Source organism: Saccopteryx bilineata, chromosome 7 (assembly GCF_036850765.1).
Source record: "Saccopteryx bilineata isolate mSacBil1 chromosome 7, mSacBil1_pri_phased_curated, whole genome shotgun sequence".
Classification (NCBI taxonomy): Eukaryota; Metazoa; Chordata; class Mammalia; order Chiroptera; family Emballonuridae; genus Saccopteryx; species Saccopteryx bilineata.
In genome coordinates this window covers 109,153,631-109,168,638 of record NC_089496.1, presented here as the reverse complement: position 1 = coordinate 109,168,638, position 15,008 = coordinate 109,153,631, and the positions used below count along the sequence as shown (strand labels likewise).

At 54.1% G+C, this 15,008-nt stretch overlaps 2 protein-coding genes across 11 annotated transcripts in view; one reads left to right on the top strand and one right to left on the bottom strand.

Annotated features, from left to right (window-relative positions):
* Window positions 1-2,470, top strand: part of DHX32 (DEAH-box helicase 32 (putative)) — a 63,682-nt gene extending 61,212 nt beyond the window's left edge. For both annotated transcript variants that reach the window (XM_066239926.1, XM_066239928.1), the window contains exons 10-12: window positions 31-218; window positions 1,037-1,218; window positions 2,132-2,470. In XM_066239926.1, coding sequence (XP_066096023.1) covers window positions 31-218; window positions 1,037-1,218; window positions 2,132-2,303 — 542 coding nt within the window. In that variant the 3' untranslated portion in view covers window positions 2,304-2,470. The remainder of the gene's footprint in view (window positions 1-30; window positions 219-1,036; window positions 1,219-2,131) is intronic.
* Window positions 1-14,919, bottom strand: part of BCCIP (BRCA2 and CDKN1A interacting protein) — a 33,525-nt gene extending 18,606 nt beyond the window's left edge. For 3 of the 9 annotated variants that reach the window (XM_066239933.1, XM_066239935.1, XM_066239934.1), the window contains exons 1-7: window positions 14,738-14,919; window positions 12,096-12,170; window positions 11,200-11,280; window positions 7,042-7,128; window positions 6,154-6,341; window positions 4,976-5,131; window positions 3,937-4,111 (exon numbers count right to left, since the gene is read on the bottom strand). In XM_066239933.1, the coding sequence (XP_066096030.1) occupies window positions 3,937-4,111; window positions 4,976-5,131; window positions 6,154-6,341; window positions 7,042-7,128; window positions 11,200-11,280; window positions 12,096-12,170; window positions 14,738-14,905 (930 nt within the window). In that variant the 5' untranslated portion in view covers window positions 14,906-14,919. Of the gene's footprint in view, window positions 1-2,444; window positions 2,923-3,936; window positions 4,112-4,975; window positions 5,132-6,153; window positions 6,342-7,041; window positions 7,129-11,199; window positions 11,281-12,095; window positions 12,171-14,737 lie in introns of those variants that run through there. The other 6 variants (XM_066239929.1, XM_066239931.1, XM_066239930.1 and 3 more) reach the window with 6 other exon arrangements.
* Between the last annotated feature and the right edge of the window lie 89 nt (window positions 14,920-15,008).

The following is a 15,008-nucleotide window of genomic DNA, read 5'->3' as shown; positions in this document are numbered from 1 at the left end:
TCTACATAACTGTTGTTCTGTCCGCCCTAGACTGTGTGGAGAGGTGGTGTCACGATTACTTCCTCAACTGGGCCGCCCTCAGGATGGCGGATGTCATCCGCGCTGAACTCCTCGAGATCATCAGGCGAATCGAGCTTCCCTACGCAGAGCCCGCTTTCGGCTCAAGGGAAAACGCCCTGAACATCAAGAAAGCGCTCCTGTCGGGTTACTTCATGCAGGTGAGCGCGGAGGGCACCCTCCACGGGGTCTTCACAGGACTCCGGCTCTAGGACGATCATTCCACTGATGTTAACTTTCACATGAAACAGAATACCCTTGTGGCAGTGAAGACTCAGTATTTAAATATACTTCCCCTAGGGAATGAAGAGCGAAGCCAGAATATATTAACTTTGCTCCCCCAAAAAAGATCTTCCTTAATTACAAAGTCAAGTCAGTACAATGTAACACTTTGGCTGACCATGAGATGCAGTGTGTGGTCTCACCTGCTTGCACTTTAGCTCACATTTAACGGTGATATAATGCCCAAATGAACAATGGTCTCCTTCCTTCCTCCTCAGGTGGCTGACCAGCTCCGCCACCTTACAGCCCATTAGTAGGTATGCACGTCCCATCAGTGAGAGACCCTGTGGGTTCCCTCGTAAACTACAAAGTGGGCTTAATGGAGAAAATGACCCTTAGCACGGAGTTCCTCTGTACGGAGGAAGTCAGGTGCTGACGTCACAGCGCTTCCTGGAGGAAGGAGCTGAACGTTGAGAGGAGCACATGACACTGGAGTGTGTGGCTCACGCGGGGCTTTACGTCCTGAGCACGCCGCCCTGGAGCCGCCAGTCGGTCACCACCAGCACTCCCGTCTCAGGGTTCCGGAAAGTGAAACAAGTTTCTGTCTTACGTCTTCTTCCCCGTATCCGACATAGGAAGTACAAGCAGCCGGTCTGCAGTTCGAACCACTGCGTGAACGACTTAGGAATTTCTTAGAACACCTTTGTGTATCGATCTCCGTATTAATGCAGTCTCCCCTCTCCCACTCTGCCTGCAGATCGCTCGGGACGTGGACGGCTCAGGGAACTACTTGATGCTCACGCACAGGCAGGTGGCCCAGCTGCACCCGCTGTCCACGTACTCCATCACCAAGAGGAGGCCGGAGTGGGTCCTCTTCCACAAGTTCAGCGTCTCTGACAACAACTACATCAGGATCAGCTCGGAAACCTCTCCTGAACTGTACGTGTCGGGGAGGAGAAAGAGTTGTAGTCAAGTCATGTTTGAGAAGTAAATGAGAAATTAGGCTTTTATTAATTCGTTATAATACTGGTAGCTATCTGAAGACAGGTCTACACGGGTGGTTATCTAAGAAATGCTCCTGCCTTTGAGGTGACCAACAGAGACTGTCGTAGAAATGTAAGACAAAGCATGATGCATCTTAGGAGGAACAAGACAGTGCAGAAGGGGCTGGCAGGTGCGGACCCTGAAAAGGGATGCGCTTGGCCGTCTCTGGGCAGAGGACAGAGCCCGGCGCTAGAGGGGGAGGGGGAGCGGCTGAGACAGGCAGGCAGAGAGCAGCGGGGCCTCTGGCCACAGAGGAGTGCACAGCTCGTGTCCAGCACGGTGCAGAGCAACTGGAATTTCAGGATGGTTGGCGTCTTCTCCACATACTGTTAAAGAGCAGGCTGGCTGCCAGTGCAGGGGTGTGGAGGGCTGAGTGAGAAGGAAGACTGGTCTCGCAGAAGCTGGGTCTGTTCTGAAGGCACCTCTGCTGCCCGGGCAGCGGTGTTCTGGCAGAACCAGGCCGCTGGGTGTGCAGTGGTACCAGCTGAGAGGAGCTAGAGGCAGAGACCCTTCCTCTTACCACCCCCGTTCCCCCAAGTGTCTGATCTGACCTGTCTCCTATGACGGGTCTGAAGGGAAGCGACTCCCCCGGTGGCCGTCACTCTGCCGTGAGGCATCACCCTGGAGAAGCCAGCTTCCCCTAGAAGCACAGCTGGGCTGGTTCCTAACACTGGCAGCAAGTGCCTCGTCTCCAGGCCAGGGCCCCGCGGATGGCGCTCCACCCAGACCTTGGGCGGGCAGACTCCGGGGCCAGAGCACTCGTGCTCCGCACCTCCCACCAGCAGTAACAGTGTTTCTGTTCCAGCAGGTTTATGCAGCTGGCCCCGCAGTACTACTTCAGCAACCTGCCCCCCAGCGAGAGCAAGGACATCCTACAGCAAGCGGCACATCCCCCGGCTCCCGCCTCGCCACTGAAGAAGGAACAGAGAGTATGCGAGACGGGCCCTGAGACTACTGAGCACAGATGCGCCCTCCAGTGAGCTCGGAGCCTGCCCCGCAGCAGGTGACGTGCAGTAACCCCGGCGGCCAACGACGGCTCGGAGCGGGGCCGCTGTGGGTGCAGCACCAGGCTTCAGACCCACACACACTCTTGAAAAATGAACGCTTTGTATATTACTGAATAATAAAAAATAGAAGTTTTTATTGAGTTCTTTAAAGTACTATTCCATGTTTTGCTTCTTATTGGAAAAGTTTTTAATCAACTGTTTGTAATTTGACTAAATATTTTTTAAGAGGCTATTTTGCATGTGTGTCATAGACACAGGCAACAGAACCCACTTTGTAGAGGTCCCAAGTCTAAATAAAGCCGTGAGCTCTTCAGAAAGACTCCACCGGGTGTCCTGGTAACGGCAGACAAGCACAGCACGTCCACGGGAGACGGGCTAAGTGGACAGGTGCTCTTCCAGCGCACCCATGATTCCGCTCATCTCGTCCCTCGGAATGAGCATCACAGTCCGCAAGGGCTTCATGGGGACATCGTCAAAGGACCACCTGCCGCCCAGACACGTGTCACTCTGCTCCTGCACCGAGTAGCTGAACTTCAGGAGCGCCTTCTGAACCAGATAACCACAGGTCAGCTCACTCACTTGGCAACAAATCCTACATTTGGTGTATGTTTACATGAGAACAGCAGCTAAGAGCTCAACGCAACACAAGCTCGAGTGGGAGAGCCAGGCAGCGGTGACAGAACGGTCCCCAAGAGACCCCCCTCCCCAGGAGCGCAGACAGAAGGGTCCGGTCCCAGGACACAGACAAGCAGCTAAGTGCTACTCATACTGCCCACTTACACGCTGTTAATTCTGAAATCACTCATAGTCATCACCTCATGACAGAGTTCACGTGCACAGCAAGGGACAGAGTCTGTGTGAGGGTGTAAGTCTGCGAGGCCAGACTTCCAGAAGCACCCACATGTGTCTCCCCAGATGCTCTACCCAAGGTGCTGAGGCATAAATTTTAAAAATTTAATTTTCACTATTTACTTCCTCAAAACAAGGGTAGAACAAATCCTGAGTGCTTCTGTCTTTAGTGCAAGTCTTCAAAGTAGTAAGTGACAGCACCCAGCCCAGGAAAACATGCCCCTCAGACTCACTTCTCAGAGGGGCAGGTGGGATGTTTGTCGATCACAGCATAGCTCCCTTGTCAGGGAGAAAGTGCTAGAAATCCCACTGATGGGATGACGTTCAGGAAGGGCCCAGAGCGGCACGGGAGCTGGAGCGGGAGTGCGGGGTCCACCCAGCTTCCGCCCGACTAGCTGTGTGACCTCGGATAGTGCTCTGACCGCCCTCAGGCTCAATGTCACCACAGGCTCAGGTCCAGCTCTCAGCGTGGTCTGAGAGTTGCACGTCTCAGAGCACATCACTAGCCTGACCACGATAGGCTGGTCCGTCCACCTTCTCCCCACTGACTACCCGCAGTAGGGGGAGGCCAGTCAGTGCCCCACCATGAGCCTGTGTGAGCCAGGCACTGTGTTAGCTCCTAGTGGCGGGGGATACGGAGAAACACCAAGTGGCCACACTCAAAGGACTTGGGCATAAAATGGGACAGCAATAAATCCTGACTTCTTATTGTCAAGAAATTATTACATACACCTAAATGGACAGATGGAAGTCTCACCTCGTAGAAAAACTCCTCCTCGGCATTTGCAAACATTAACGCGTCCTGCTTCCGGCCGCCCCGTTTCTTCCCGGAACTGCTCCCTCCCACTTCCACAAACGTCTTGCTGATCATAAGGTAGAAGTGACACTTCCCACACGACTTGTTCTTCTCGTGCGCCTCTGCCAGTTCTTTCCTGCAAGGCACACACACACACGGGTTGTTGCTGGGCTGGGGCGACCAAGGCAGCTGCACACCAGAGCACAGGGAAGCCAGGGAGCCTCGGCTGGGGGTTTTATTCAGTGCGAGAGGAGAGGAAGCAGAGACAGACTCCCACATTCACCCCGACCAGGACCCACCCGGCTTGCCCACTAGGGGGCAGTGCTCTGCCCTTCTGGGGTGCTGCTACGTTGCTCAGCAACTGAGCTCTTCTTAGCATCTGAGGCAGAGCCCATGAAGCCATCCTCAGCGCCTGGGCCAACTCACTCCAATGGAGGAAAAGAAAGAGGGAGAGAGAGAAGCGAGAGGGGGCAGGGTGGAGGAGCAAACAAGCACTTCTGTGTGCCCTGACTGGGAATCAAACCCCGGACTTCCACATGCTGGACTGATGCTTTACCACTGAGCCAACGGGCCAGAACCGGATCTGGACCCTTTTACAGCAATGAGTTTCACCTTTGCCATTTGTTGCACTTTCCACTGATTAAGGGCAGTGCTCTTTATAGTATAGTAAATAGTAGCACGATGACTCTTTCAAGTTGGACTTGGGAGTTGTGGTACACAGCAACTAACAGATGAGTCTCAGGTTCACTCAACATCACTACTCTGCACACGTTAAAAATATTTAAGAATTTAGATTTTTTAAAAACATTTAACTGAAACCAAGGCACATGGCACTACCAATGCCATTAGAGCATGTGGCTGCTACAGTGTCTAATCGCAAGTCCAGGACTAATTTCTCACAGATGACAGAAATGGCAGGCGAGGCACAAGCACCCTAAATTCTACAACAGTCAGTGGGACAGCAATGGAGCCCCAATTCTTCCCTTTCTGAAAACTATACCTAATCCTGTACGTCTGGCTAAACAGGAGCTGCAGGAAACTCGGAACAGCCTGCTTCAGCTTCAACAGCAGATCAGGAGAAAGCAGGTCACCCTCCTGGGACACCAAATGAACGTGAGTCCAGAGGGTCGGAAAGAAGACAGCAAAACCAGAAACCCTGTGAACCGACCACAGCATGAGCAGCGGCCAGGGGGGGACCAGAGTAATGACTGCAGGGACATGGGAGGCGACAGGCAGGCTCCCACCAGGGAGGCCACGCACAGGGCTGTGGTGTCCATGAGGCCCAGGGCACCTGCCTGCACTCCCACCCCTCCCATCTCAAAGCAAGTCCAAAGCCAATTCCTGGCTCTCCTCACATTTAAAATGTATCTGTGAGCGCCTGACCAGGCAGTGGTGCAGTGGATAGAGCGTCAGGACTGGGATGCAGAGGACCCAGGTTTGAGACCCCAAGGTCGCCAGCTTGAGCACGGGCTCATCTGGTTTGAGAAAAGCTCACCAGCTTGGACCCAGGGTCACTGGCTTGAGCAAGGGGTCACTCGGTCTGCTGAAGGCCTGCGGTCAAGGCACATATGAGAAAACAATCAATGAACTAAGGTGTCACAACGAAAAACTGATGATTGATGCTTCTCATCTATCTGTCCCTGTCTATCCCTCTCTCTCTCTGTCTCTGTAAAAAAATAAAACCTGTTAAAAAATAATAAATTCCAAAAAAACCCCAAAATGTATCTGTGAGCTTAAAACTGCATTTAAAAAGAAAACCACAGACCTCAAGAAGCCAGAAATGTGGCATCCAAACAATGGTTTCGTTAGTCACGAAACACCCCAATGGCATTTTGAAATTCTACTCGGTTGTTCTTGTGATTATTCAGTGTCAGAAATATGCCTGGGAAGAGGGTGAAAACCCAGTCAAGGATAAAAAGTCCATAAGCCTCACCTCTTTTTATATCATTTAAATCTTTAAGATCATCAAGAGTATGGTCAGAACAGCCTTATTAACGAAAACTCTTAGGAAGGCCGACGACAGAGGCGTGCCTCGCACAGGAGGTCCACCTGGGTCCACCACACCACACTGCACTGGGGCCCACCAGCCGGGCCAGCCACGCCTGCATCACCACTCTGCGAGCACAGCTCGGAGCCCCCTGGGAAAGAACTGTGCTCACAGCCCTCTGGGAGGCTTACTGCAGCTGCCGGTGCATGGGCAGGGCGATCTGGGGGGGGACGTTGATGAATCTCTCACTCAGCAGGAAGCCCACGGGCCTGGCGGTGTCATTCAAAAGCTTGTGCAGCTGTTCAACCACGCTCTTTTCACAGTTCTTCTCACAGCAGCTTAGAACCAGCTCTTTAATTTGCTTGGCACACTGTGTCCCCTACAAAGCAAAGAGAGGGCCTGCTGTGTATTCCGGGCTGGGCCGTCACTGACAGGACAATCTTTGAGTAAGAACTGCTACTTCTTATCTTACAGGTGGGGGCAGTTTCCTGCCACAGCCTTTCCAATCTTACACCTTCCGCGGTGACTGCTTGACTGTTTCTCAAAGTAGCTCTGCCTGGTGCACCCACCATTGGGGACGGGTGGTAAGGAGAGGGTACAGTGGCGGGCACACTGGAAGAGCAACCTAGCCCACCTCACTGAGACGGACGGGAGCGACTGGGAGTCCATTTAAAAATCACCGAGCGCCTGAGGAGGGAGCGCAGCCGGCTGACTTTCCATTGGAGCTCATTGGTGAGGAGTAAACAGTGAGAGGTGAGGACACAAGCAAATGTCAGCAGCGCCCTCCACTCCAGGAAGCAACTCTACGTCCCCTCCCAGAGGACAGCCGCTGAGTCCACATCAGCGCCGGGCACCAGTCCCCTGGGCCACACGATACGTCTCTACCCCAGGGGAGGACGCGACCCTAACTGGGCCCGCATGACTCAAAGCTAAACAGCGACACCGCACTCGAGAAAGGACAAGAGGGTTTCACAAGCCCATGTGCCTATGCCTGGAATCACCCTGATACAGACACTCATCCTGCAGTAAGTAGAAGGTGTGGCCTAAGGAGTAACCATGCTGGCGCCCCAGGTACCGACCTTTCTCTCAGCTAAACTGAGAAGACTTATGAAGCCAAAAATCTCATCTTCATCATCGTCATCACTGTCTTCTGACACGTACGTCTGCTATTTTAAAAATAAAAAGAATTTATATTTGACTGGGAAGAAATACGATCCCAAGCCTTGAAATCACATCTCACTAATCTTGCACTCCTCCAATGCAAACTGTCTCACTGCGGCCCTCAGAGCGCGCCCAGACAGCAGCTGTGGCCCTGTGCGTGTCCCTGCACCTCCCTGGCTCCGGACTGCCTGCAAGATTCTGCACGAGCTGTTCCCGCCCGGAACTTATTTACACTAGACTCTGAAGACATTTTACTAGATTCTCAAAATACTAAAAATCCAGCACCGCTAACACCTCATGAATTAACCTTTTTAGTCTGTTTTGGAACAATTTGGCTGGAGCAGCCCTTGTTCGTTTCTCTGCGGTCCACAACTGTCCCACCTAAATCCTTGCTTCCCGAGTGCGGGCCAGTCCTGACTCCCGGGGCAGGTGAACAATGCTGAGTGCCACTTGTTCATGGGCAGAGAAGAAAGAGGGAGAGAAAGAAAATGACAAACCAAGAAAACAGCTAAGAATGAAACCCTTGGCCCTGGCCGGTGGCTCAGTGTACAGACACTCCGAGTTTGATTCCTGGTCAGGTCACACAGGAGAAGATACCATCTGCTTTTCTGCCCCCTCCCTCTCCCCGTTTTCTCCCTTATCCCCTCCTGCAGCCAGTGGCTCAACTGGGTCAAGCATGGCCCCAGGCACTGAGGATAGCCCCATTAAAGTGCATCACCCTCCTGCTCTAAGAATAGCTCAGTATGCAAGCATCTACCCATGATGGGGTTACCAAGTGGATCCCAGTCAGGCACATGTGGGAGTCTGCCTCACTATCTCACTTTGAAAAAAAAAGCTTTCAGTGCAACTTGAAGCTCCTGGCTCTATGACAACAGCCCTCCCCCCGCCTCACTGTGCCTCCACACTTTCCTTCACATGTGGCTTGTTCACTTGTCCAGGGGGACACCCTCCCACGCACCTCCAGTGTCCAGCACGGAGCCTGGCACAGACATGACCTCGGGGAGCATGTGCTGAATGAAGGAATGACACGAGGCTGCAGCTCTCCCACCAGAACCAGCAGGGAGCCACAGCTGCCCCCAGACTGGCTCTGCGGGACAGGACTTCCAAACTCCACCACACCTGCCTGCACTGCGGGCTTGGGTACGTAAGGTAAACAGTGTCAGGGCGTCCAGGTGGCCCCAGCAGCCTGATGTGTCAGGGCAGAGAACAGGATGGAACCACAGACCAGACCAGGTCAGACCAGAGGCCGAGAGGCCGAGAGGCCAAGGGAGGACATGGCTCCTGACACTAAATAATGCTGACACTGAGGGGCCTCAGGCAAGGGGCTACCAGGCTTTAACGCAGAACACTTCTGGTCCCGGCAGAAGGGACCACCAGTTCCCCTGCAGGAACACAGAGGAGTAGGTGGTTCAGCAAAGGCCTCCGAGGCCTGGGGAACTAAACTGCTGGCCAGCTGACAGAAGTCTCAGCTCAACAAAACACAGGACACAGAAGGAGAAAATGAGAAGGTGACCCCTGGGGAGAGAGTTTCAGTGAGAGGACCTGTTTGCTCAGGAGAGAGCACGGAGCACAGAAAAAGTCCTAGCCTGTCCCCAGCGTTCGTCCTGAGATGGACATCAGACAGTCTCCTTGCACCGAGAGCCCCCAGCTCCTGTGACCAAACCTGTGTGGCACCGGCAGACAGAAGGGACCCTTGGTGCCCAGCCCTGAAAAATCCTCAGACGGTCAGCTGGCTCATGGGCCATCAGCATCCCCGGACTCGCTCACCATTCCTCTCCCCGACGGGCCATCAACCACCGGGGCAGCACCACTTGGGTCTGCATCTCCACCGGGTAGGGGCACAATCCCATCATGTTTCACCCCCTCCTGCTCGACCGGCCCCCCTTACCTATCCTGAGCCTCTTCTTAGCCCCTGAGTGCCTGAGCAATGCCCCACGTGGGGCCTCTCGACCCACCGTGCACGTGCACTTCTCCTGCCTTTTCCCTACACAGCCCCAGGGACACTTCTGCAAGAGTCCAAATCCACTCCCAGAGGTGCCAGCAGAGCTCCAGGCAGCCTCTCCTGGGAACAAGGAGTCCCTGCGGCACCTCCAGTGTCTCTGTGGAAGCCAGGGACACCACCACTGTAGAGTTATCTAATTACCCGACTGAAGGCTGGACACCCTCAGAGAGCAAGCTCTCCCCAGGATAAAACAACTGCTCCCACCAGGGCTCAGAACTGGCCAGCAGGGTGTCCACTGCCTGAGGAGCGTGGTGCTGTCCCCCCCAACCCCGTTCTAACAGGAGAACGCCGCTGCAATGCTACTCCTCTCTCCCCCCACGTGGACGGCCACAAGCTTCCTCGTGCCGTCCAAGGTCTGCAAGGTGCCCACTGTGTTTAGTAACAAGGGCTTGGTGACTCTCCGGCTTTCAGAGCTTTGGTAGCATGGGGAAGTAGAGCCAAATTAGGGTGTTAGGAGGAAAGGAGATGGAGATTGCGAATACTAAGCATTTTTCAAGAACTGTGGCTTTGAGTCTGACTAAGGGTAGCACAGTGCATAGAGCGTTAACCCGGAACGCTGTGGTTGTCAGTTCAAAATGCCAAGGGTCACCCTGACAGGCATGGGACCACTAGCTCAGCTTGAACTCAGGTCTGATCTCTGGTCAAGGTCATACAGGAAGTAATCAATGCACAAGTAAAGTGAAGCAACTACGAGTTGATGCTTCTCACTCTCTCTCCCTTCCTCTCTCTCAAATAATAAAAAAAAAGAATGCTGGCTTTGAAAACCAAGCGACAGCTGAAGGTGGGGCAGTCAGAATGGAGCTGTGTGCCTTACTGAGCTGGGAACGGGTCCACGACAACAGGGACAGCTGTGCATGCACAGCACGTCCACGTGCCACACACAGGTCTACACTCTTCACACTTGCAGCTCACATGCTCACCTCCCGCCCTACAGAGCAGTCACACGTATCACCTTTGTGTTCAGAGGTAAGAATGGAAACAGAGGAAGGTCTTGTGGCCGAGTGTCCTTTCCTCTGATGGACGCAATGACAACTCCTATCCCACCTCTTGTGACAAAGTGACCTAGACCCTCCTCCGAGAGGTAGGGTCTGCGCGCCCTCCCCTGGCTCCAGTGTGGACCGTGTGTCGCTGATCAGGCGAGTGGGGGACCTGACGCTGCTCAGAAACGCTCTGCATCCCCACCCAGTCCTGCCGGGCCGCCGCTCCTGGGACCGCCCAGTGCAGAGAGGCCTGCACCAAGAGCCGAAGCCCCGGCCACAGTCCTCCCACTGCACAACCAGCACGTGAGCCGGTCATGTGAGCGAGCCGCTGAAGTCCTGCAGCCCCTCACTGACCCTCCTGCGCTCATGTGACATGAAGCAAACAGAGCTGTCCTCACCGAGCCCTGTCCAGCCTGCAGACCCATAGCCAAACAGACGCCTGCTGCTCCTGTGAGACACGGAGGGCGGGCGGTGTGCTGGGTGGCAGCAGAGGACATCCGAGCCACGCGGAGGGCGGGGCGACAGAGGCAGGCCCCGAGTCTAGCTCCCTCCTCCTCCACACCGCCCGCCCCGGCTGCTGGTGTCACCTCTGTCCCTGCCCTCCCTGAGCACTCTGCATCACTTCTGCGACTGCAATGACCACTGATCTCCTGAACACACCCAAGTCTCCAGCCGCTGCTCAGTGGCTCACCTGCATTACCTCAGGCAAGTTACACTCCAACAGTGCAAATCCCAACTCACAGTCCCCTCCTAACCTGCCTGCCTCCGTGACGCTGCCTTGGTTGCTTGAGCCAGGCACCTGGCGCCATTCCTGACTCCCCCCACCACGCCCCCCAGACCCGTCACTCCCTAAGCTCCACCACATTCCACCTCCCAAACAGCTGCATCAGCCCGTTCTCTCCCTGTAACCTGCCATACCCAGATTACTGCGTTCAACAACCCCAGGTTACTGCTCCCGTCTCCCTTCTAGCAGTCCCCCTTTCTCCATTAAGACTTCTTCACAACCTAGGCTTCTGATCTGCTTGCTATCAGTCAGGAGAACCATTCCAGGGTACAGAATCCATTTAGTCAGAATGCACCCCTGCCCTGCTTACCTTAATCACACTCCCGATGTGGTTCTGCTGAATTAAGAGGTCTGTCAGTTCTGCGGTGTTCACGGGAGCCTTCAGGAAAAGCTGAGAGAGGGAGGAAACATCACTCTAAGTTCAAGTCAAAGCATGACATCTAATAAAACTTCTCAAATAAAAACAATGGAGTGAAGTTTTATTTGGAGTGAAGTCCTGCAGCCCCTGCGAGTGTGAAGAGTGTAGACCTGTGTGTGGCACATGGACGTGCTGTGCATGCACAGCTGTCCCTGCTGTCGTGTTCCCGTTCCCAGCTCAGTAAGACACACAGCTCCACTGTGGGCTGGTGTTCCTATTCAAATAAAAACAATGACATTCTAATGATGTGACCAGGAAGGTGACCCAGAAACGTAATCCCAAGAGAAAAGGGAAAGCCCTGGAGAATCAAAGCTGAAGGCCCAAAACTTAAAAGGCGGTCAGTGGTGACACAGGAGGGGAGGGGGCGACAGGGAAGATGGAGGAGGAGGAGGAGGAGGGACATAAGGCAGAAGAACCTAGTGACCAGGACACTGGAAGCTCTCGGGGCAGGAACCAGAGCCACCTGCACTAGGGCATGGGAAAAAGCCCTCCACCCACACAGCCAGGGTGTGATTTCAGCAGCTCGAGTACTTAGCAGAGAAAGAGAAAGCAGTGTAAGGCAGAGGACACTCAAAGATAGTGCACGGTGCTGGGAGGAAGGGGGCTGGGGACCGAGGCCCAAATAAGGGAGCTGGCTCTGGAAAAGTTCCTCCTTCTAGGCAAGGCGGAGGGGACAGGAAAGGGGACTCTGAAACACAAAGGATGGAGTCTGACAGAGCTTGTGTTGAATGGCCTGGATTTTCTCAGAGGGCAAATTTACGTACGTTTAAAGAGTAAAAAAACAATACCTGCTGCAGTAATTTCTTAATTCCATCATGGTCGTTGTCTGAGATGGAATAAGCTTCAAATTCAACAGTCACTTCCTGTAAGTAACACACAGAACGGGTCACCATACAGATGCCCTTGTGTCACACAAGCTCCCCTTTCTGCTGAAACTACCCTCTAAGGCAGGGGTCCCCAAACTTTTTACACAGGGGGCCAGTTCACTGTCCCTCAGACCGTTGGAGGGCCGGACTATAAAAATAACTATGAACAAATTCTTATGCATACTGCACATATCTTATTTTAAAGTAAAAAAACAAAACGGGAACAAATACAATATTTAAAATAAAGAACTAAATTTAAATCAACAAACTGACCAGTATTTCAATGGGAACTAAAAATAAGACAGCCCCTGTCTTTTGGGGGTAAAATTAATGTAAGACAGAGTCTCATAACGGGAAACATGGTGTATAATAATGTGGGGGGAGACTTTTGGGCAAAGGGAGGTTATAGGGGCCTTTATGTTGTTGTACACTTGGGGGAGTATGGGGGCCATTGTACTGTGTAGTAATGGTTATAGTGCTTTCTCTTTCTTCCTACTTCTGCTGTTATTTCACACTGCTTCCGGTGATGTGGGGCACCGCAGCTGCAGACCAGATGTGCATCATATGACGCGCTTCCGGAGCCCTGACGCGTGTGTCCCCCGTCACCGGAAGTAGTACTGTACCTGAGCGACACCGCGCTTTGCGGCACCGCCACATACAGTACTCCAGGACTCACCCACCGCCAATGAAAGAGGTGCCCCTTCAGGAAGTGCGGCGGGGGCCGGATAAATGGCCTCAGGAGGCCGCATGCGGGCTGTAGTTTGGGGACCCCTGCTCTAAGGATTTCTGTTAAACACAATAACCAATAATTGTCCATATTAATGCAAGAAACAGCAATTTCTCCAGTTCAAAGCTAGCAAGAGAGCCAGTTAAAGTTCTTCTAAGTGTAAAACGGTGAGATGGAATTCAAGGAAAGGGGCCAAAGTAAAGTGCTTCCCTGGCAGTTCCCCGGAAGAGGTGCGGCACCCCCACACCAGTCCCGGCCCTGCATCCAGGCTTCTCTGCACGCCACTCCGTCCTCCCCCACCCCCAACGTCCTGACTGCTGTTTACCTCCCACTCTATCCCCATCACTCTGACCCAGCCACACCAGCTGTCTTTCTGTCCCTCAACCACGAGGACTCCGGGTTCTTAAAAACCAAATGGGAGGTCGTCCGGGCATTCTGAGCATGGAGTGAGAACAGATCTAGTACATTTTTTAAAGGTCTCTCTGGCTACAGGTGCAGTACAGACTGTAGGTGAGTGAGAATGGGAAAAGAGACACCAGTTAAAAGGAACTTCAGGGAGTCCCGGAAAGGGATGCTGGAGGTGTGGATGATGGGTCTGTCTGCGCGACAATGGCTGTGTCCGCAAGGTGACCACTGTGTATGCGCTGTGACGGGTGTCTGTCACCACGGGGTCTGCGTGGTGATGGGTATGTCTGTGTGACAATGGCCGTGTCTGCGCAAGGATGGCTGTGTCTGCATGGTGACGGTTGTGTATGCATTGTGACGGGGGTGTCTGTGTGGTGATGGGTGTGTCTGCATGACGATGGCCGTGTCTGCGCAAAATGCCCACATACTGTATGTAGAACAGGATGTACTGACAACATGTGAGATTGGGGAAAAAAAAATTAGGCCTGAGCACTGGGGTGGCGCAGTGCATAAAGCATCGAACTGGAACACTGAGGTCGTGGGTTCGAAACCCCAGGCTTGCCTGGTCAAGGCACTATGGGAGTTTGATGCTTCCTGCTCCTCCTCCCTTCTCTCTAAAAATAAATAAATAAAATCTAAAAAAAAAATTAAATTTAACTTCCAAGTTTTGGGTTTGAGCAACTACTGTTGAACTTGGGGGGGGGGGGCATCTACAGAAGAGACAAAGAACACGGCCACGAGTTACCAAGTCTGCCTTGGGAGCTGCGAAGTCTGAGGAGCCTGCTAGACGCTGAGTGATCGGTGCAAGGGTTACTGAGTCCTAAGTATTCACTCAACAAACACTGGTCGCCTGTCACGCCAGGCGCTGTGGTCGGCAGGAAGCCAGCTCTGAGACCCCACCGCCAGGACGCGGTGAGAGGGGCTGGGTAGGCCGCCCGGAGGGGCAGAGGCCGCCGCGGGGTGAGGGCCTGGGCAAAGCTGGACGTCCTGCAGGAAGGGGGGCTGTGGAAGGAAAGGCTCCAGGTGGAACCCTGCAGGACTTCCAGGGCCGGCCGGGGGCCGCTGCGGGGTGCGGTGGGCAGAGGGGTCACCCGCTGGCCCTTGGGGGCCGGCTATGGATTTGGGGTTTCCACCTGAGAAGTAAAAAGGAAGTCGAGCCCTTGATAAAAAGGATTCTCGCGTGGGGGGGGGGGGGGGGCGGGGTGGAGCGACCCGGCCAGGTTCTAACTCTCAAAAGTAATTTCTGCGGCCGCACCGTGGAAGGGACCGAAATGGAACTTGAGTCACAGCCTTTCGTCGCCTGCACCCTGCTTACAGACCCTCGGGTACCGGGACGTCGCCCCTGCAAGCATCTCGAACCTTCGCGTGGCTCTGGTTGCCATGGTGTGTTCTTCCAGATGTACACCGAACCCAGGTCGCGCGCGCCGCTCACCTCGTCGACGACCTCGTCCTCTTCATCGTCTTCGTCGTCACTGTCTTCATCCTCTCCGTCCTGGTCTTCGACTTCATCGTCCTCTTCTTCCTCGCGGCGCGGGACCGGGGCGTCTAGCGGCCGCGGAGCCCCAGCGCCCACGGCGCGCCGCTTGGATCTGGACGCCATGTTGCCGGGCTCCGTGCGCCTGCGCGGCTCCCTGCGCCTGCGCAGCTTCCGCTCGCCCGGCCGTCCGGACGCGCCCATCCACACAATCTAAGGGGGGGGTGAA